General features: G+C 39.4%; 1 protein-coding gene across 4 annotated transcripts in view; it reads left to right on the top strand.

The window, feature by feature from the left end:
* ganabb (glucosidase II alpha subunit b) overlaps window positions 1-22,727 on the top strand; it is a 29,600-nt gene that overhangs the window by 3,386 nt on the left and 3,487 nt on the right. The window contains exons 3-23 of one of the 4 annotated variants that reach the window (XM_028459415.1): window positions 1,452-1,560; window positions 1,766-1,893; window positions 4,136-4,315; window positions 4,471-4,536; window positions 6,324-6,375; window positions 6,454-6,532; window positions 6,627-6,723; window positions 6,799-6,979; window positions 7,777-7,930; window positions 9,460-9,695; window positions 12,191-12,317; window positions 12,417-12,496; window positions 12,582-12,722; window positions 15,356-15,452; window positions 15,595-15,696; window positions 16,438-16,681; window positions 16,903-16,967; window positions 21,480-21,556; window positions 21,636-21,710; window positions 21,792-21,905; window positions 21,983-22,092. In XM_028459415.1, the coding sequence (XP_028315216.1) occupies window positions 1,452-1,560; window positions 1,766-1,893; window positions 4,136-4,315; window positions 4,471-4,536; window positions 6,324-6,375; window positions 6,454-6,532; window positions 6,627-6,723; window positions 6,799-6,979; window positions 7,777-7,930; window positions 9,460-9,695; window positions 12,191-12,317; window positions 12,417-12,496; window positions 12,582-12,722; window positions 15,356-15,452; window positions 15,595-15,696; window positions 16,438-16,681; window positions 16,903-16,967; window positions 21,480-21,556; window positions 21,636-21,710; window positions 21,792-21,905; window positions 21,983-22,092 (2,514 nt within the window). Of the gene's footprint in view, window positions 1-1,451; window positions 1,561-1,765; window positions 1,894-4,135; window positions 4,316-4,470; window positions 4,537-6,320; window positions 6,376-6,453; window positions 6,533-6,626; window positions 6,724-6,798; window positions 6,980-7,776; window positions 7,931-9,459; window positions 9,696-12,190; window positions 12,318-12,416; window positions 12,497-12,581; window positions 12,723-15,355; window positions 15,453-15,594; window positions 15,697-16,437; window positions 16,682-16,902; window positions 16,968-21,479; window positions 21,557-21,635; window positions 21,711-21,791; window positions 21,906-21,982; window positions 22,093-22,727 lie in introns of all 4 variants that reach the window. The other 3 variants (XM_028459414.1, XM_028459417.1, XM_028459416.1) reach the window with 3 other exon arrangements.

Genomic DNA, 22,727 nt, shown 5'->3' with positions numbered 1-22,727 from the left:
GCCCTCTGCTGGTTAAAAAAAAGTACTGCGATTCAATTTTCAGAAAATCGATATCAACCGTGATACCTATAAATCGATTTTTAACTGCCTTACGATTAATCGTTACATCCCTACAAAACATGTATTTGTAATGTAGTTATATTTAACGCAATATAATTGAAATTTTGAATAAATTAAATGTCACAAACTTAAAGTGTAAGTTGTCTTGAACAAAGTAGTAGTAGTAAACAGTCAGTGTAAATAAGCAACTTTAAAAAGCTCGAGCTAACCTGCAGGTTATGGAGGTAATATGGTTTAAACCAATTACAAAGGTTGTTTTTCTTAAATTAAGTCCATAAAATAGTAAATAACACCTTGTTTGAAAGAATCCTTACAAGTTAAGGAAATTTTTATTAATGTTATCATATAACAGTTTATAATAAATTAAAGAGGTTTACTGTTCAGAATAAACACTAGTATCAGCAGAAAATAACATTTCAAAGCAGGTACATCACTAACTCACTGAGTGCAGTGCTAAACATGCCTTCAGACGTACACACACAATAAACATTTGAACCGCAGACTTTTTGCTAACAACACATTTGCATGTGATTAAAAATGAAAGATTGAGGAAATATCAGCGGTCGTGATGTCATTCTTCTCTTGTTCCGTGTACAAACTGGGGCTCCGTTGTGTTTCAGTTTGGGGGGTCGGTGTATCTCCATCGTGTTTTAATGATTGACAGCTGAACTTCAGAGTTTACACTTAGTGTTTCACTGGTTTGTTTTTGGTGAAAAGTTCTGAAGCTTTAGAAACTTTAGGTTGTGTTAAGCTTCAGTTTTTTCCTCTTTCCACCATTCTTCTTCACTGTTTACTTGTACATAGTTGCTGGTGCGACACTCCAACTAATTTTTGCAGTAGGAATTATTGATTGAGTTGACTAATCATAGCAGCCTTAGTTCAGATAATCATTTACAATGTAATTAAACACAAACCGTGTTACAAACCTATGGCTTACACATGCATAGTTAAGAATTCTTAAAATGTTTATCAACTTTTCCTGTCATTTCTCTTGAGGATAATTTTACCATTTAAAAATAAATTTTAATTGAGGGGTATAGTTACAGGAAAAAAGGCTCGGGTGCCCACACCAAAAATATAAATGCCAATATTTTCATTAATAAGGCAGCCTAACAAGGTAACCAAATGATGAGAAACAAATTAGATGATGGATAACATTTTTAGTGTATTTTACAGCTGATTTAAGACATGGGTGAAACTGACCAGTTATCATAAGAGATGCTAGCGTTTTATGGAATTGTTTATTAAAGGCTTAGTAATTGACTGTCAGAGGGAAAATAATTGTTATTGGGAAAAATGCCGTGATCTTAATTGAACACGTATAATTGACCAAATTCTGGTTTGAACATATGATCATGGATGAGTTGCTGATGTCTGCTCCTGTGAAACAGGCGTCAGCGAGCATTGAAGCCGGGTGAGTCACCTTATCGAGCCCTGTTGGAGACCATGGAGCTGACCAACACTAGACTTACTCTGCAGCTCATCAACGATAACAACAAGGTAGGTCACATGGTGGCCGTGGTTGTGGAAAATCATAATGTTTCAGTTCCCATTAAGTGCTTAAAACAGCCTCAAGCATTTCTCTGAAGGGTCATCAGAGCACAGAATGACCAAACTGGCTTCATTTTTGATAATGTGTCACTTTGCTCACCTGTACATGTCTGACACAATAAGCTATTGCCTAATCACAGTATCTGGCTATCAGGTGCGCCTGCTGCTGGAGCTCTACCGTCTCCAGGGAAACATAACCAGGGTGAAGATTAATGAGCTGAAGCCGCTGAAACCTCGCTACGAGGTCCCAGACGTGCTGGTCCGGGAGCCGCCCACTGAGCCGTAAGTCTCCAGAGGGGTGTGGGGGGGAGGATTTGGGTTTATTTTAATGGTTGTTCTAAAGACTCAAACATGCGCAGCGTACATCCGTGGAGTTCTGACCAGTTAAGTGCAAAGCTTAGATTTCACGAAGGTGTTTCACACAACACTGCTCAGCATTGTATCGCCCCACATTAAATGTAACACTGACCTGTATTTCACCTCCTGGTGAAACAGAGCAGGAGAAATGAACAGGAGCTTAGAAGAGAGACTGGCAGACGAGCTACCGACAGTATCGACACCTTTAAAACACGTCTTAGGAGTACAAGGACTACAGAGAAGCACTTAGAATCATGGGACATGTAGGATTTTAATGGAAACTACTACGTGGCGGTGTGCTCTGGTATGTAGCTCTGAGGAGTGTGGACAGTCCGTCAGGAGTCCACAGAGTAGGGCTGCACAATTAATCAAATTTTAATTGTCATGATTTTGGAAGCCAAGATGTGGGCTCTGCTATATATCAAATCAGGCACTTATTCAACCTTCAGTCAGCAGCACCTTTGAGTCATTTGGTGAAATGATGAGCTGTAATAAAAGCACTCTGTAATCGTGTATTCATTCAGTTAACCCTTGGTACAGGTTCATTTCTTTTTTTTGTGGTATTTTTAATTTAAAGCTTCATTTTGTACTGTAAACTGTTCATATATTTTGTTTTTTTAAAGTAGTGCTTAAGTAATACAGATTTTTCCCTAATATGATGAATAATTGTGATTATAAACTTCATTACAATATAGATCAAATTAATAGTGATTATCATTTTGGTCTGTCTGAGTATGTTTGAGCCTTAAGGTTAAACTAGTTAGAAAAATTATATTGTGATTTAATATGCACTTTTATTACTTTTTTCAAGGTCCTCAAATGCTTTTCAACAAACACAAGAAATAAATCATTCCATATTAAAATATACAATATCTGACTTGTTCATAAATTGATACATACATTCTTACAGGTTAGGCTTATGTTAAGATGAAGGCAAAAACAAAAGATGGTTTGTGTACTTCAATTATAGTTGGAAACTTACTAAATACTCCTGGGAAACTCATCAGTCAGATGGATGAAAGCATTGCTTTTATTAAACTGATTCAGGTGGAAAATTTCTTATAGAATGTGAGGAAAACAGCAAAAAATGACAGACGGTGAGAAGTTCAGGCTCATGGTTCTGCTCAGGCTTCCCATTTTGAGCCCTTTCACCCCCCCGTCAGTGCTCTCTATCCTACATGGCACGTCTGTTTATTCATACATGCACGGATACGCTGCACGTGTTATTTGTCCCTGCTGCGGCATATCCACGGATGCGGAACCAGCATTGAAGCAAGGGACAGCACCTTGCTAATGGCAGAAGCAGTGCTTTGATGCTGCTGCTCCCAATAACATGGAATTGGCTCTCAGCCATGAGTGCCACTTCCAGCACCTTCCTCAGCCTGTGGGGAACCGGGGCTACCACCGTTTTCTATTTTTAGTGTCTGCTTTTGTCAGGCCTGAGGCTGTTGTGGATCATCAGCTGTTTCCATTGCAATTTTTCACAAAAATAAAAGCCACATTTCTAAATGTCGACAAAGTATAATTGCCTTTGAACGTGTTTCTAGTGAAGGTTGATTTGGAGCCTTGTAACTCCCATAAAATCTCATCCTGCACTTCAGGGAAATGGACGCTCCAACATGCCTTATAACACTCTGCATTCCTTTGTTTCACGTCTAATGTGGCAGTAATAATTTTAAAGTATTATACTAAGAAATATCTCTGCCTCTTCTTCTCTCCAAATGTACTGCGCCATGTTTTTTTCAGAGAGAAGTGGTCACGTTCTGTGACATGTAACTGTGTTTTCATAGCGCTTTTGCGATACGTTTCAATATTGCAATGTCTGACAAACTTCCTCTAAAGCCTAACAACTTTTGATGTATTTGTTTTTATTTTTATATAGGTGTTTGTGATATTTTGATTTTGCACATTTCCAAGGGTAATGGAAACCCAGCAAATTACTTCTTTCCATGCCTGCTCAGCTCCAATTGCTTACAAGTCATGTGACCAGATTGTGTTCATTCAAATCGTAGCTGTTGCGGTTAGAAAATCTCGTTTTATCATATCGTGACAATATCGCTAATGCAAGTAATCGTTCACCCTTCTCTGGTTCAGATTTTTTTTTAAATGTACTTTAACAAAACCACAGTTTTAAAACCCCCACCTCCCCTTCCTCCTTTTTCTCCAGACTGTCCTTGTTGTCCCAAGATGAGAACGGAGTGGTGCTGTCTTTGGGAGCTGAAGCTCAAAGGGTCATCGTCAGTGCGCGGCCCTTCCGACTGGACATCGTGGAGGGGCGTGACGTGCTCATGTCGCTGAACTCTCGAGGTCTGCTGGCCTTTGAACACTTGAGGATGCGCAAGGACACGTGAGAAGCCATACACACACACACACATTTCCAAACGCTGCTCTTTTGATCCACGTCCTCGCACCGTGGGCTTTATTCTGTTTTTTTGTTTCCATGTGGTTTATTTTTGAGTATTGTCTTTGACTCGTTTTGTCCTTTTCTCCTTATCATCCTAGTTTCTCCTATAAAGTAACTAGCACAGTGGCTAGCGTGTGGGATAATATCAAGAGGTTATTCTCTAGGTAAATAACCTTAAGATCTGTGTGTTGTTCCTTGTGCTGATGTTGCAGTAGTGACAAAACATAAGTGCTCATCACACAGTCCTGCGATTGTGTACGTGTTGATTCAAATGTAGTAAAATGGCCACCGATGGTTTTAGACATTAAATTGATCAATCAATGTAGTTAGAGGGGGTGGGGCATCAAGATATGTACCAATGATTTTATTTCTGTCTTAAGTTGATTAAGGGATATAACGGATCACAAATCGAACAAATTGTTTGATTTTTTTTTTTTTCTTTAAATTTTTAAAGCCATTAGAGTGCATTGTTAAGTTCTGTCCGACTTCATCAGCCTATTACACTCATAACTGCTGTAATGTTTTAATCTGATTATTTTTTTTTTTATTACTTCAGGATTAATTGTTGCCTCAAAAGTACATTTTTACTCTAATCATACTAATTTTACAGTTTTGCACAGCCAGTATCATTACACATCTGCTGTTCTGTAATTTGTCTGACCCGAGGGTCTTAATCACACACCTTTAGTGTTGCATTAGCAGCTTCTTCTTCAACCTAAGCACATTCTGTTGTTGCAAAAGTAACCGCTAATCCCAATTTCTGATGAATTGTGATGTTTGTTTACAGTGGGTTATAAGCTAATGTTTTTTAAATAATGGCTTGCATTGCACAGTGTTTGAATGTGTTTGAACTTTACCTTATTGGCTCCTCACTCAGGCATTTCTGCATCATTTCCAACAATCACCCTGCTTTGTGTGTTTAAAGAGAAACTAAACCCCTGCTTTTGACTGACCTGCTGGGGGGGCGGGGCTTTGTAATGGGCGGTACTCCTGGAGCAGTTCAGACGTACTCGGTCAATACTATAAAGTCTCCAAAGAAAAATCTATGCTAACTAGCTACCCCATACTCACTATACCTCTCTAGTCACAATTCTCTCAATCCAAATTACTCACCACAGATTGTAGAGTCCACAGGTGCTAGTTTTCATAGGAGGGGCGGGGTTAATGGTGATGTGAGAAGCCACTAAAACGTGGCCACCATTCTCAGCAAATTGCAAAATGTTGACTGTAATTGCTGGTTTTCAACCCATAGAGGGCAGTCACCCTTTCTTTTTTACAACAAAATGTCAAATTGAAATACTTTAGCTTAAAATCACCACTACTTCAAACCCAAATACATTTGTTTTCAGCAGAAGAAAGTGGTTTTGGTGTTTAGTTATTCTCTAATGTGAACATTATTCTATATGGAATGTTTCATTTCTCATTTTCAAAAAGTTTGCAAAATTAAGTTGATTTGGTTCATATTTCCAGCTAAGAGCTTTGTAGCCTACATCAGTTTCTGATTTAAGGGGATTACTGGCACTATCTGCTGAAGTAACTTATTGTGTATTGATTGATGCAGTTTTCTCCTCCACATGGTAGAGAATAGTCATACCCCACAGTACTGGCTCCATTAACAAACTCTTGTATGTGCCCATTTGTCACTGCCTTGTGTAACATTAGTGATAATTCAGCGGAGCAGCTTTAGTTTTGTGCCATGCTAAAGCTTGGATTTCAGCTCATTCTGGTTCTTCTGGCTGAAACTTACCTCTAAAGACTCGTTGGTGTGACCTAATCTCTTGTGCTGCTTGGTAGCTACAAGGCATTGAGCTGCTCTTTACTTAGATATGTGCCAGCTAGGTGATCATCTCTAACCTTTTGCTTGTTTTTCATTAATCATTAGAATATAAAATTAATATAAATAAAAAATGAAAGTGCAATACATTTCTTTGTTCCTTTTTGGATTAAGCAGCCAGACTGAGCAGGACGGCGAAACCGAGGGTGATCCAGCAAACCAAGCCGAAGTATGACTCAACTATTGCATCTATTTGACAGAAGGGTGTGTTGCATAAAAGTAACCTTATCTTATTTATTTTTACCAGACTAATAAAGATGAGGATGAGAAGGAGGATGGGATGTGGGAAGAAACATTTAAATCTCACACTGACAGCAAACCCAATGGTGAGCTCCCCTTCCAGTCACATGTTGTGATATCCTCAATGTTTTACTTTCTTTCCCTTTTCTAACTAATGGGATATTTTTCCCCCCACCCCAGGACCATCTGCTATCAGTTTAGACTTCTCATTGCCAGGGGTAGAGCATGTGTATGGTATCCCTGAGCATGCAGACACACTGCGACTCAAAACAACAGAGTGAGTTCAACACCTGATGAAGACACTGAACATTCTGTCCATTCACATGATTTCTAAAAAGTGTTTGTGTTTCAGTAATGGAGACCCTTATCGGCTTTACAACTTGGATGTGTTCCAGTATGAGCTGTATAACCCAATGGCCTTATATGGGGCTGTCCCAGTAATGCTGGCCCACAGTGCTCAGCGCACCACTGGCATCTTCTGGCTCAATGCTGCAGAAACTTGGGTTGACATTAGCTCCAACACAGCAGGAAAGGTACTTTATTTCTATTGAAGCAGTCGCAAATCTTTACCTAAAGGGTACCTGTAGTGAACATTTATTAAACAAAAATGTTTAATGTACTACCAATAAACACAGACATTTTAGAAAGATTTTTTACCTTTGCCTTTTGGCATAAACTATGGAGAGTCACCATTTTGGACAGGATATGATGGGCCTGATCAGTCACTTTAAATAATGAATGCATTGTGGGAGGTAGAGGTGTAACGGAGCAACTCGGCTTGAATCTGTCCTCACATATCACTGAATTTTGTCCGAACGGAAATGTTTCAGTCTATATCTCGTACTGATATTATAGAGCCAGCGTCTGGATAACTCTGACTTAGTATTATTTGGCTTAGAGACACAAAAGAAATGTTTCTGCTGGGTTTTTCTCTTGTTAATGCGACTATTGGCTTTATGTGCGACCTGCAGTAATATTAAAACAAACGCACACAATCGGAGGACACGTGCGCGCACACGGAGGATGCACACAGCTTTAATCGGGCCAAAAAAAGAAAACCCGGTCATACCTGTCCTGGCGAGAAACCCTAAACACCGTTGCCTAGCAACTGCGAACAGTGATCAATGGAAGTGCATCATATCCTGATCAAAATGGTGACTCTCCATAGTTGATGCTAGAAGGGATAGAATCATTCTAAGCACATTTTTTTGTTTTCTACATTTTCACTACAGGTACCTTAATCTGGAATCCCTCTACCACCGTCAGTGTTTCAGGTCCTGAAGGCTGTTTTAACAATATGATAATCCCTGTATCATATCTGACTTTTCAGACAGTATTTGGGAAAATGTTGGATTACGTTCAAGGCTCCAGTGAGACGCCACAGACGGATGTTCGCTGGATCTCAGAGAGTGGCATCATTGATGTTTTCCTCATGCTGGGACCAACTGCCAAAGATGTCTTTGCCCAGTATGCCTCTCTTACAGGTATGAAGGAGGTAGAATGGCACAGTGGCGTTTAGACAGTTACCACAAAGGATGTTCAGAATGCTTGACAGTCACGTGATTCATGTAATTCCTGGAAGTTATTGGTGGGAAATTCAAAACTATTGATTTTGAGTGACATAACTGGGATGTTCGGTAATTTGTCATCAATAACTGCATTGATTTACAGTATTTTTACAGTACATGTCATATGTATGTGTATATATATATAATCCACTAACATGTTTTAATGCACACGTTAATGGGTTTAGATACGCTGATAATGATAATATCCAATATGATTATTTCAAGTGCATCACAAACTGTCTACTCCGCTTAGCTTCACTGTGCTGCACTGGTCAACTGCTCACTTCCTGTAACTTTTGTGAGGCTCCATGAACCATCATTGCTGTTGGGGGGGGGGGAAAAAAAAAAAAACAAAACGGTCCAATGGCGTGAACTCTCTCTGCACGACTCTGGAATGGCATATTGTGTAAGCGCTCGTCTTGTTAATGCGCAAAGAAACTCCAAATTACTGGTACTTCCTGTTAACTGCTGATGACCTGACTCTTCTAAATTGTAGCAGCCCTATTAGGAAATTACTAATTAAGTGTTTTTTGGTTTAAAAAGTAAATTTACAAAATGTCCTTGTTTTTAATTAATCGTTTTTAGCAGTACAGTAGTCCCTCATTTATCACGAGGGATACGTTATAAAAATAACTCTCAATAGGCGAAATCAGCAAAGTAGTCAGCTTTATTTTATTTTTTTAGAATTATATATGTTTTAAGGCTGTAAAACCCCTCACCACACACTTAATATACTTTTCTCAGACAGGAATTAACATTTCTCTCTTGTTTAAACACTCAAAGTTCAAACGTTTGTAGATTTTAAAACATAAACCTGTTTTCAAACATACAGCACTTCAGAGTCACACTGCTCGCGATCAGACATTGATGCCGAACGCGTTCAGTCTTTGTTTACGATGACATCACGACAACATGGACACGGTCTATTCAGCCATGGAGTAGAAGCTGTGTGTGACACCTGTCGCTGTATGACATGGGCTTTATAACTGGGACCAGGCTTGGAAGGATTCGGCGAGGAGGTGATAGTAGCAGGTGAAATTCTCTCTGTACCACTGGGCTAGGATAGCATTAGCCGCTAATCACACTGACTTCTTTCACTGGTGGTTTATGTTTATGAAAGGAGAAAAAGGAGCGCAGCTCCTCGCTTCAGCAGGCAGTCAAACTCACCCAGTTGGATGTGTCGCTAGTGGTAGATGAACGCAGCATTAGCCAATCAGGACGCAGAACACAATGCACGTTCGTACGCTGTAAAAAATGCATCCAAAATTTCACTGTAAAATATCCGTGAAACACCAAGGACACGAAAGGTGAACCGCAATATAGTGAGGGACTACTGTATTTGAAAAGGAAACAAGACATGAACCCACAGAGTACTATTTAAAAGAAAAACGGCTGTAAATTGCTCCATTGTTTTTTTTTTTTTTGTTTTTTTTTTTTTTCTTCAGGCACACAGTCCTTCCCCCCTCTAACTGCGGTCGGCTACCATCAGTGCCGCTGGAACTACAATGACCAGGAAGACGTGAAGGCGGTAGATGCCGGCTTTGACGAGCATGACATCCCCTACGACTTCATATGGCTGGATATCGAGCACACTGATGGGAAACGATACTTCACCTGGGATCCTCACAAGTTTGCTTCCCCAAAAGAGATGCTGCAAGGCATCATGGACAAAAAGCGCAAGGTATCAACACAAATTGGCCACATATTGTTGGATTTGAAAAATATTTTTGCCATTTTTATAGATTGATGCCATCTTATGGATGCACACCTACAGTGGTATGCAAAAGTTTGGGCACCCTTGTAAATGTTCATGATTTTCCTTAATAAATAATTGGTTGTTTGGATAACAAATTCCAGTTAAATTTATCATATAGGAAACAAACACAGTGATATTTGAGAAGTGAAATAAAGTTTATATGATTTACAGAAAGTGTGCTAGAATTATTTAAACAAAATTAGGTATGTGCATAAATGTAGGCACCCTTGCATCTTATTGATTTTAATACTCTTAGCACTAATTATTGGAACTCAAAATTGTTTTGGTAACCTCAGTGATCCTTGATCTCCATACACAGGTGAATCCAATCATGAGTCAGGGTATTTAAGTAGGAAAATTCTAGGTGTTTCCTCTTTGCATCTTCTCTGATTAGTGGCAACATGGGAGCCTCAAAACACCTCTCAAATGACCTGAAAACAAAGATAATTCAACATCATGGTTTAGGGGAGGGATACAAAAAGCTATCCCAGCGATTTAAGCTTTCAGTTTCAACTGTGAGGAACATTGTGAGGAATTGGAAGACCACAGGCACAGTTCTAGTTAAGGCCCGAAGTGGAAGACCAAGAAAGATCTCCGAAAGGCAGCGGCGCAGGATGGTGAGAACAGTCACAGTCAACCCGCAGACCAACTCCAAAGACCTACAACATCAGCTTGCTGCAGATGGTGTCACTGTGCATCGTTCCACTATTCAGCGCACTTTACACAAGGAGATGCTGTATGGAAGAGTAATGCGGAAAAAGCCTTTTCTCTGCACACGCCACAAACGGGGTCGCTTGAGGTATGCTAAAGCACATTTGGACAAGCCAGCTTCATTTTGGAACAAGGTGCTGTGGACTGATGAAACTAAAATACAGTTATTTGGGCATAAAGAACACAGCATTCCAAGAAAAGCACTTGCTACCTACAGTAAAGTTTGGTGGTGGTTCCATCATGCTGTGGGGCTGTGTGTCCAGTGCAGGCACTGGGAATCTTGTTAAAGTTGAGGGGCGCATGGATTCCTCTCAATATCAGCAGATTCTGGAGAACAATGTCCAGGAATCAGTGACAAAGTTGAAGTTGCGCCGGGGCTGGATCTTTCAACAAGACAATGATCCTAAACACTGCTCAAAATCTACTAAGGCATTCATGCAGAGGAACAAGTACAACATCCTGGAATGGCCGTCTCAGTCCCCAGACCTGAATATTATTGAAAATGTATGGTGTGCTTTAAAACGGGCGGTCCATGCTCGGAAACCATCAAACCTGACTGAACTAGAGATGATCTGCAGAGAAGAATGGTCCAAAATACCTCCCACCAGAATCCAGACCCTAATTGGAAGCTATAGGAAGCGTTTGGAGGCTGTTATTTCAGAAAAAGGAGGATCTACAAAATATTAAGTATTGTTTTTCTTTTGTGGTGCCTAAACTTATGCACATACCTAATTCTGTTTAAATAATTCTAGCACACTTTCTGTAAATCGAATAAACTTTATTTCACTTCTCAAATATCACTGTTTGTTTCCTATATGATATATTTAACTGGAATTTGTTATCCAAACAACCAATTATTTATTAAGGAAAATCATGAACATTTACAAGGGTGCCCAAACTTTTGCATACCACTGTACTTCCTCTCTTAACTATGCCAAATCAGATATTATTTTCGGCCCCAAATTTCTCACCGATTTCTTTCTCAACTTCTTCACAATGGACAACTCCACTTTGTCTTTATTTCCTCATATCTGAAATCTTGGAGTCATCTTTGACATCCAGCTCTCCTTGAACCACCTCGTCACCCAGCTCACTAGAACCGCCTTCTGTCCCCTCAAAAACATAGCCCACCATCATATGCTACTCATTTTCTGCTACTGAAACTCTTATCCATGCATTCATCACATCCAGACTTGACTTTTGCAATAGCATCCTGTTTGGCACCTCATCCAAAGTCCTTAATAAACCTAAATACATCCAAAACTCTGCTGCCCGCCTTCTCACCCACAACCGAAAACATGAACACATCACCCCTGTCCTTCAAAATCTCCACTGTCTTTTTGTTTATTAATGTATCAAACTCAAAATCCCTCTCCTCACGAATAAAGCCCTGAACCACCAGGCCCTCCCCCTCCTACCTCACGGCTCTCCTCCACCCTGATACCCCTGCACGCAGCCTACGTTCCTCAGAAGCCAACCTATCTCCCCCGTCTCAGAACCAAGCACCAAACCTGGGGGGATAGAGCCTTCTCACACACATTCAACACTGTACCCACCCTCAACCTTCAAATCACTCATCAAAACACACCTTTTTAAACTTGCCATTAACTTATGATTTTGTATTTTCTGTATTTTTTTTTTTTTTTTTTTTGTTTGACTTGTCTGAGTTTTTGAAAAGCACTAAATAGAATGTATTGTATTACTTCCAGATGGTGGCCATTGTAGACCCACATATCAAAGTAGACAACAACTACAAGATCCATAATGAAATCCGCTCTCGGGGCTACTATATTAAAAATAAAGATGGCGGAGACTATGAGGGCTGGTGCTGGCCTGGTAAGACTCTCCTTTAAATTAAATCATTATGATCCAGGTCTTGGTGTCCAATAGACTGAACCACTTTTTTCACATTCCTTTTTGAATGGAAACTTGTAGGTAGTGCTGGTTATCCAGACTTCACTCGTGAAGACATGAGAGCCTGGTGGGCCAGCATGTTCGCCTACGACCAGTATGAGGTCAGTCCCACTAAGACCAAACTTTTTAAAAAATCAATTATTGAATCCTCCTCTGGTTTTTGATCAAACCTCTCGTCCATCTCAGGGCACCATGGAGAACCTCTATACATGGAACGATATGAATGAGCCATCGGTGTTTAATGGACCTGAGGTCACTATGCACAAAGATGCAATGCACGGAGCCTGGGAGCACCGGGACCTGCACAACATTTATGGATTTTATGTGGTGAGTGTGTGAGATGTATGGACACGTTCTGTTTGGACTTGTGCTTGTTTTGTCTTTTAATGATTGGTTTTCACAGTGCTTTTTATTTTGTGTTTTTGGAGTAACTTTGCATATTCATATTGTACTTAAAAAAGAAAAATCTTGCTATTGTTTTGTATATTTTGTTACTTTGTGTGTGCTTGTTGCTGTTATTTTGTGCATTTTGTTGTCACTTTGTATACTTTTCTTTTTTGTATTTTTGTAGTCTTTTGTTATTTTGTAGCTTTTCTGCGTTGTTGTCATTTTTGGAATAATTTTGTACATTTTTGTCATTGTGTTTAAGGATTAATTTTTTTCATATATTTTTGTGTTTTGGGATTCATTTTGTATATTTTTATATTGTCATTTTTTCTAGGATTCATTTAATGAATTTCTTGTCTGTGTGTTATTGGAGTCATGTACCTTATTTTTCGGACTATAAGGCGCTCTTAAAATCCTTACATTTTCTCAAAAATCGGCGGTGCGCCTTATGTATGAAATGAATGTCCAGATGTTTTAGTACAACTTTGGTAAACTATGAAGCTGCACCACTTAATGGATTTTTGGCGCTTCAGGGCTACCGTAGTCAGACGCCTCGTGGATGGTTTGTACCTGTACTGTGCTTCAACATACTGAACTGAAAAAGTGAGTGTAATGTTCTATATTTTATGTGTTAAACCTGAACAATGTTGAAAATTATTGTTAATGAGTTGAATAAAGTTTGACTTAACTGACTATTTTGTTTCGCTTAATGAGCCTTAATAATAATAACAAACAAGTGCGCCTTATGTATGAAAATAGACCTGGTCAGACCCGTTCATTGATGGTGCGCCTTATAGTCCGAAAAATACGGTATACAGTGCCCCCTTGAACTTTTCGACCTTTTGCCACAATTCAGCCTTCAAACATAAAGATATAAAACTGTAATTTTTTGTGAAGAATCAACAAGTAGGACACAATCATGAAGTGAAACGAAATTTATTGGATATTTCAAATATTTTTAACAAATAAAAAAACTGAAAAATTGGGCGTGCAAAATTATTCAGCCCCCTTAAGTTAATACTTTGTAGCGCCACCTTTTGCTGCGATAACTGCTGTAAGTCACTTGGGGTTTGTCTCTATCAGTTTTGCACATTGAGAGACTGGAATATTTGCCATAATAATAATAATTCCTCCTGGCAAAACAGCTCGAGCTCAGTGACATTGGATGGACAGCGTTTGTGAACAGCAGTTTTCAGGTGTTTCCACAGATTCTGGATTGGATTCAGGTCTGGACTTTGACTTGGCCATTCTAACACCTGGATATGTTTATTTGTGAACCACTCCATTGTAGATTTTGCTTTATGTTTTGGATCATTGTCTTGTTGGAAGACAAATCGCCGTCCCAGTCTCAGGTCTTTTGCAGACTCCATCAGGTGTTCTTCCAGCATGGTCCTGTATTTGGCTCCATCCATCTTCCCTGTCCCTGCTGAAGAAAAGCAGGCCCAAACCATGATGCTGCCACCACCATGTTTGACAGTGGGGATGGTGTGTTCAGGGTGATGAGCTGTGTTGCGTTTACACCAAACATAACATTTTGCATTGTTGCCAAAAAGTTCGATTTTTGGTTTCATCCGACCAGAGCACCTTCTTCCACATGTTTGGTGTGTCTCCCAGGTGGCTTGTGGCAAACTTTAAACGACACTTTTTATGGATATCTTTAAGAAATGGCTTTCTTCTTGCCACTCTTCCATAAAGGCCAGAGTTGTGCAGTATACGACTGATTGTTGTCCTGTGGACAGAGTCTCCCACCTCAGCTGTACATTTCTGCAGTTCATCCAGAGTGATCATGGGCCTCTTGGCAGCATCTCTGATCAGTTTTCTCCTTGTATGAGCTGAAAGTTTAGAGGGACGGCCAGCTCTGTGTAGATTTGCAGTGGTCTGATACTCCTTCCATTTCAATATTATTGCTTGCACAGTGCTCCTTGGGATGTTTAAAGCTTGGGAAATCTTTTTGTATCCAAATCCAGCTTTAAACTTCTCCACAACAGTATCTCGGACCTGCCTGGTGTGTTCCTTGGTCTTCATGATGCTCTCTGCGCTTTAAACTGACCTCTGAGACTATCACAGAGTAGGTGCATTTATACAGAGACTGGATTACACACAGGTGGATTCTATTTATCATCATTAGTCATTTAGGTCAACATTGGATCATTCAGAGATCCTCACTGAACTTTTGGAGAGAGTTTGCTGCACTGAAAGTAAAGGGGCTGAATAATTTTGTACGCCCAAGTTTTGATTTTTTATTTAAGAAGTGTTTGAAATATCCAATAAATTTCGTTTCACTTCATGATTGTGTCCCACTTGTTGTTGTTTCTTCACAGAATATTACAGTTTTATATCTTTATGTTTGAAGGCTGAAATGTGGCAAAAAATCGAAAAGTTCAAGGGGGCCGAATACTTTCACGAGGCACTGTACATTCCTTGTCTCCTGTCTTTTTTTTTTTGTATTTTTTTAAATAAACTTTCCTTCTTTAGATGACTTTACTTGATATTATCAAATCATTGTTTGGTAATGTAGTCATATTCAGATTATAAAGTGCAGTGATATCTGAACTACTTCCTGTGTTCATCAGCAAATGGCTACAGCAGAAGGGTTGGTGCAGAGATCAGGAGGAGTGGAGCGTCCATTTGTCTTAACCAGAGCCTTCTTTGCTGGATCACAGCGTTATGGTCAGTAACTCTAAAGTTCGGAGACAAATTGCTCATTGAGAAGCATTAAATACAAGCCAAGCATCTGTTACAAATCCAGGATATAAGTTTTATTTTGTTTTTTTTTTTTTATTTTTTTTTTTGTGTATGTGTGCCTCTCTAGGTGCTGTGTGGACTGGAGATAATGCTGCAGAGTGGGACCATCTTAAAATATCAATCCCAATGTGTCTGAGTCTGGGGCTAGTGGGCATCTCTTTCTGTGGAGGTGAGTTGTGTGAACAAAGAATGATAACCAGGGTTGGGGTCAATTACACATGTTTTCAATTATCTATGTTCAATTACAACTCGTTACATTACGGTGACCTGCATTTTCTTATTTTTCTATTATTTTTTAGTCTTATTAGTCAGTTTTGACACGTCTTTCATCAGCTGTACAATACACTAAAATATATAATCATCTAATTTGTTTCTTATCTCTTGGTTACCTTCTTAGACTTCGTTTTTCATGAAAATATTTGTATTATTATATTGGTGTGGGCGAATGAGCCTTTTTTCTGTCAGTATACCACCTCAAAAATGGTAAAATTATCCTCAAGAGAACTGACAAGTAGTGGGAAAACTTGATTTGAAACATATTTTATTAACATGGTTTGCGTTTAAACTTTAATAGACAGTTTTTAATAGAATTTCTATGGCAATACAGTATCTGTCAATTATATAAACTCTTACAACAGTCATATTTTTTCAATTATAATTGTAATTATCAATTGCGCAATTATAATTGGCTCCAACCCTAATAATGACTGACTATAGTGTTACAGTGCTGTTTTAAACCATACATTTGCTTGTATTGGTTGAACCTTTTCCACAGGAGAAGCAGCTATTCACACTGGTTTTCCTAAAAAATCAAATTTACTTGGTTTCAAATGTACATTGTGTCCATGAGCTCTGAGGGTTTTCGGTTTCTACCTTGTCATGGTACAAATAATTGCACTCTTTGTCACAGCTGACGTCGGTGGATTCTTCAAGTCTCCGAGCGCTGAGCTACTGGTGCGCTGGTACCAGACTGGTGCCTACCAGCCGTTCTTCAGGGCTCACGCCCACCTGGACACGCCCCGCCGCGAGCCGTGGTTGTTTGGACCTGAAAACACAGCACTGATCCGGGAGGCTGTCCGTCAGCGTTACACTCTCCTGCCCTACTGGTACCAGCAGTTCTATCATGCACACCGCACAGGAGAGCCCATCATGAGGTGAGGAAAAGTATCAACTTAAAAGATTTTTCACTTGTAAACTGATTGTGAGTCGGCCCGTGTGCTACTTCTGACTGAGTTACATCTAAGGCACCAACACCTGGACGTCTACTGAACATGCATGTAGAAATGTAATAAATGAAGAGAGCTTTCCTATGTGCATAAAGGATTGTAAATGTTATAATGGATCGCTCCGTTAACCATGTGCTGCTCTGTTGCAGGCCATTGTGGGTGGAGTATCCCCAGGATCCTGCAACGTTTGCTCTCGATGATGAGTTTCTGATTGGTAAGAAATGTTTACATTTAATAATGACATTAATATGTTTCAGTAAATGTCTCAAACTGTTAAAGGTTACCAGGGTGCCAGACTTACACCGAAATGGTTGCACGTAACTAGGGCTGCAACTATCGAATAATTTTGGAATCGAGTATTCTGTCGATTTTTCCATCGATTAATCGAGTAATCGAATAAATTACACTTTTGTGTTTTTAAATAACTATATCAATAGTGTGTAATGCAACATGAAAGGCCTCTTAAAATGAGCATGCAATTGACTGTTATTCCTCTCAAAAAGCGTTTTTATTTAAACTCAACACTTCACGCTTAACAATTGGCTCCAAAACTAAGCCTGTTTAACAAAACTTTCTGTGAAAGCCCATATGAGGACAAAAAATAAATAACAAAAAATGTACAGGTACAAAACAGAAAAAAAAGAGAACTTGCATGTGCAAGCCTTTAAACGAGCAAATGGTGGTTACAATGCAAAAAGGTCAACATATTGACATGGTCAGGAGTAAGGCTTGCCCTACGCTTTGAGGCAATGTTCCCAGCAGCAGAGAACAAACGCTCTGAGGGCGTTGAGGTGGCTGGAATACTCAGAAAGGACTTTGCAAGCTTAGCCAGGGTTGGGAATCTTGCTGCATTTTCTCTCCACCATGACAGTGGATCCTCTTTTTTGGAGAGAGGATGTTCACCAAAATACTGCAAGACCTCCCTCTGCACCTCTCGATTTTGCTTCTCATCCTCTTCATCACTGCAACTGGAGTCTGATGATGATCCAAGAACATTGCGAGATGATCCCTGGGCTTGAGTAGCTGGGCATTCTTCCTCTGTGTTGGTGGTGGATTCATTTCCCTGCTCATTGGGCTGTCTTCCTTGCCTTCTGACAGTTAGTGCCATTGTCTGAATTGTGCTTTGGACCTTAAATGATTCTTCAGAAGACAAGAACTTAAGTTTTCTGAACCGGGGGTCCATGGCAGCAGCAAGGAGAGCTGTGTTGGGGTCCTCAGGTTTAAATGTAAACAGGTCTTTCCACCTGTCAGTGATCTGTTCAGCAGCAAGATTCTGAAATGCCTTCACTGGTGTCGTTTCGAAAGCTGGACTCAGGGTGGATTTCTTGAGGGTTTGCACCAGCTGGGGAAGCGCAGACAGGGTCACATATTGTTCACCACTCAGAAACACTGTAGCCCCCTCGAAAGGTTCAAGAATCTGAGTCAGCTCTTCAGTCAAGATCCACTGCTCTGGCTTCAGATCCAAGTAGTGATTCTTTCCCCGTGGGTTGACTGCAGGATCAGAAAGAGCCGCAGTCACCGGCCATCTCTGTTCAAGGAGCCTGGATAGCATATGAAGTGTGCTATTCCAGCGAGTACTGACATCTTGTACCAACATGTGCTGTTGCACTCCCATTTGCTGCTGCTTTTCTTTAAGTTTTGTGCAGGCAAGTTCACTCTTTTTAAAGTGCTCCACCAGGCATCTTGCAGAGGCCACACAACTTGAGATCGTTTTGTTACTTTTCAGTGTATTCTGCACAACTAAATTCAGTGTGTGCCCTGCACATCTAACAGAGGCCCATCCGTGTCTCTCTTTCAGAATTCTGGCAGCTGCCACTACATTGGCCCCATTATCATGGACAACTGCCTTCACCTTTTTAAAAGGAATGTGAAATTTGGTAGCAGCCTCCTCCAGCCAATCTGCAATGTTTGAGGCTGTATGCCTCTCCTCCAGAGGCATTGTAGTAAGGGAGAGGGACTGCATTTCCCAATCATCTCCCAAAAAATGACATGTGATCCCCAGATAAGCCTCTGCAGCCACACTTGTCCAAATGTCTGTTGTTAGTGCAACACAGTCTGTCTCCTTAAGAACACTCTTTAATTTGTCAATCATTTCGGAGTACTTTTGCTCCACCATATTTGTGAAATGGGTTCTTGATGGAATGGTGTATTTGGGATTGAATGCTTTTATCATATTTCTAAATCCTGTCATCCACCATGGACAGTGGGCGCATGTCGGTGATGAGCATATTTAAAATGCTCTTAGTGAAAACTGCAGTTTCTTCCACAGTGCATGATGGACCTGGCCGGACGAAACTGTCCATGCGTGACTGTGAAGTGCTGTGGGAAGAAAAAAAAACAAAACATTGATTTATAAGACAAATGCTCAACCAAAATTTATATGCTAATGAATGTAGGTTTTCAATCTTTTTTATTTATTAAATTAATTAATCTAAATATATAAATGAATAATTAAATTAAATAATCAGAATCAGAATCATTTTTATTCGCCAAGTGTATGTTGTACACACGAGGAATTTGACTCGGTCAACTGTGCTCTCTCCAATAGTGAAAACATTCAACAATAAACAATCAACTAGAAAAGATGATAATAAGTATAAACATAAGTATAAATATAAACAGTAGTTAGACTAGAATGTGCAAATAACAAGATGATGATAATAATAATAATAATAATAGTATAAAAAATAAATAAATAAATACAAAATAAAAATTAAAAAAATAAGATAAAAGGAAAATAATAGAAAAGAAAGATAATAATAAAATATAATAGTAATAAAAGGAAAATAGTGCAGTAGAGCATTGATAAGTAGTGCAGTAGAACATTTAAATTAAAGGTATGTACATGAACATTCTCAGTGTCAGATTGATCCAGGGTTGTTATGTTTGGTTCCAGGGTTTTTTCACAGAAACAGGACTGACACTCTTTGACTGTTTAGTGTTGATCAGAGTGACAGCCTGGGGGAAGAAACTGTTTTTATGGCGGGTTGTTTTGGCGTACAGTGATCTGTAGCGTCTGCCAGAGGGGAGGAGGTAGCATAATTGCAATAATAAATGCAACTGATGGTCAAACGCGAGTTTTGAGATTATATATATAACCTGTGTGTGTGTGCTCGCGTGCATGTGCCCGCGAGCGGAGTTTGCGGTGAGGAGGGATAAATTAATGAGATTTTGGTGCATTTTCTCTCTCGTTATTTGTCATGCCTTGTTGGCACTGTCAGCTCATGACAGGCTATTAATAATTACAAGCACTGCACAAATATTCTGAAAAGCGATAGTGTCAGTTAGTAATCGTAAAAATACGTTACCTTGTTGAGGGGCCGAGTCCGCTCGGAGAAGCACTGTTAACGTGGGGGTGCTTTCTATTCAGGTGCTGCAGCATCGAGGATGTACTGTTATGGTACGCCAGGTCCGTTTTGCAGTAAATACACTGCACCATGTTGTCCGCTTTACGCAGCGTAAAATGATTCCACACCTTGGACATTTTCTGTCTTTTAAAAGAACTTCTTTCATTTTCGGCCATTGTTTGTGTGTGAGCAAAATAAATACCGCCACTTGTTAAATGTGCGTCAGTATTACAGTCCGTGTGAAACAATGATCTCGGAGCTGCGGAGTGGTCTTCAAAGCGGGAGTGATACCATGGCAACGTGAATTAAACGAAGCCTCGAGGCTTTTTTGTATTCGAATTACTCGAGGAATCGTTTCAGCCCTACACGTAACCTTTATTCAGCGTGAGAGTGCATGTTTTAATGCTCAATCTAACACATGGACTCACTGCATGGTTTGAGTCAATTATAATTGCCATTGTGTAATGTAAAATTACAATTATGACAGTTGTAATTGGAAAAAATATGTTGCAAAACTGTGGAACCATGTTAGTGCTATGGCGTACACATGTTAACAATTATTAAAATGTTTCATTTCAACTTTTCTCATTACCTCTCACTTCTGTTGGGGATCATTTTACCCTTTAAAAAAAAAAAATTCTAGGGGTAATACTGACAGAAAAAAGATTAGACGCCCACGCCAAAAATATTAATTCCAATATTTTCATGGATAATGAAGCCTAGCAATATAACCAAGAGATGAGAAACAAATTAGATGATAGATTTTTTTTTTAGTGTAATTTACAGCTGATTTAAGACGTGTGGACATGAACTGATTTTGGCGTGTGCACAGCCTGGTATGATTCCTGCACCGGAGGTGGACTCCATAACTGCCTTAAGCAATACCTTCAAATCATCATCATCATCAAATGATCCGAATCATTTGCCAAATGATGGCCAAAATAAAGGAAAACGTGAATTGATTATTATACATTTCCTTGCCAGTTTATATTTTTTACACAAGGTCCATGTGGACACAAATCATAATTAAATCTTTCTTGACATTTTGATTAGAAAAAATAAACACAAATGCATGGATTAAATTAGTAGCTGCAGACACACAATGTGTAGTAATGTGAAGTTATTGTGTCAAGATTATAAGAACCAGCGCTAAAAATGATACTATAAATATTAAAAACCAGCATTAATTAAGTGTCCAAGTGACATTTTCAAAGTAGTAAGTTGACTGTTCAAAGATTTTGGCTTATTTTGGGTCTTTGTCTTTTCTTATCAGTAATATTACTCTAAAAAATGACTGTGCTATCAGTGGAACATTACTGAAGAGCTTTTGTCACCCAGAGTTGCAGAAATGTGTGTAAACTTGATTTCAATGTGTTCAGGGAGAGATTTACTGGTGCATCCTGTGACTGAGGAAGGGTCCAGGGGAGTCACTGCCTACCTGCCTGGTAAAGATGAGGTATGGATGGTTCAATAAGTTGCAAACATGTTGCACTCGTTACATTTCTGATTTTTCATTTAAACCCTTTCCTTCTCAGGTCTGGTTTGATGTCCACACATTCCAGAAACATAACGGAGCCCAGAACCTTTATATTCCTGTCACCATGAGCTCTGTAAGAACCACAGAAAAGGAAGAAAACACTTGTTTGTTCTGACCTACTGCTTTTAAAGTAGACATTTGCCTTTGTTGTTAGATCCCTGTTTTCCAAAGAGGAGGATCCATCATTCCCAGGAAGCTCAGAGTTCGCAGGTCCTCCTCCTGCATGGAGCATGATCCCTACACTCTGTTTGTGGCTCTGAATCCTCAGGTACCTACAACTCTCTGCTTCATTGTTCTGTAGCACATATGTATGAGTGCTGGAGCTGAGCTTTAATCCTCTTACAGAGAACTGCTGAAGGGGAGCTCTATGAAGATGACGGCCATACCTTTAATTATGAAAAGAAAGAGTTCCTCCACAGGAGGCTGTCGTTTGTCAACAACGCCCTCTCCTCTGTGTGAGTCTAAACTACAGAACATCATATGCATTTATTTAAGGAGAGAGTGCAGTGTTTCTGGAAATGAAGTAATTTGGGATTTATTTTATCTTCAAATAAAAAAAATTGGTGACTTTGGATCAGATTGGCCCACGGACCAGAGTTTGACATCATCGTCACTACACCAGTCCGGATTGTTCCCAAAATATAATCACTTGTTCCTTATTCCCTTTTAGATATTGCCTGAAATATTTTTGAAAATCCGTCTATTATTTTCAGTTCAGGGGCCAAATACTGAGCAGATAATCTCAAGTGGGCAGCAGCTTTAATGCAGGAAAATGAGTAATTTCAACATTAATGTGCCCTAGTTTGCTCTTCATAATATGTAAGAAACGACAATATCCAAGCAATAAGTGACAGATATCAGTCCCACTTTAAATTTCCTAGATTTTGTGACCAATTTCTATTTAATTAAAGGAAATGTTATGTAATATTTTGAGGAAAATTAAAGAATTTTGTAAGAATTGAGGTTTTTTTTTTTTCAACAGTTAAACATTAAAAATGACTGCAATTTTGCAATAAAAGGAGTGGGAAAACTGTGAGCAGCTGCAAATATTGTTGACTTTCAATTACACAATGATTTGTTTTGTCATTTT

The sequence above is a fragment of the Gouania willdenowi genome, chromosome 10, assembly GCF_900634775.1.
Source record: "Gouania willdenowi chromosome 10, fGouWil2.1, whole genome shotgun sequence".
In the NCBI taxonomy this organism is placed as follows: Eukaryota; Metazoa; Chordata; class Actinopteri; order Blenniiformes; family Gobiesocidae; genus Gouania; species Gouania willdenowi.
This window is presented reverse-complemented; position numbering and strand designations above follow the sequence as displayed.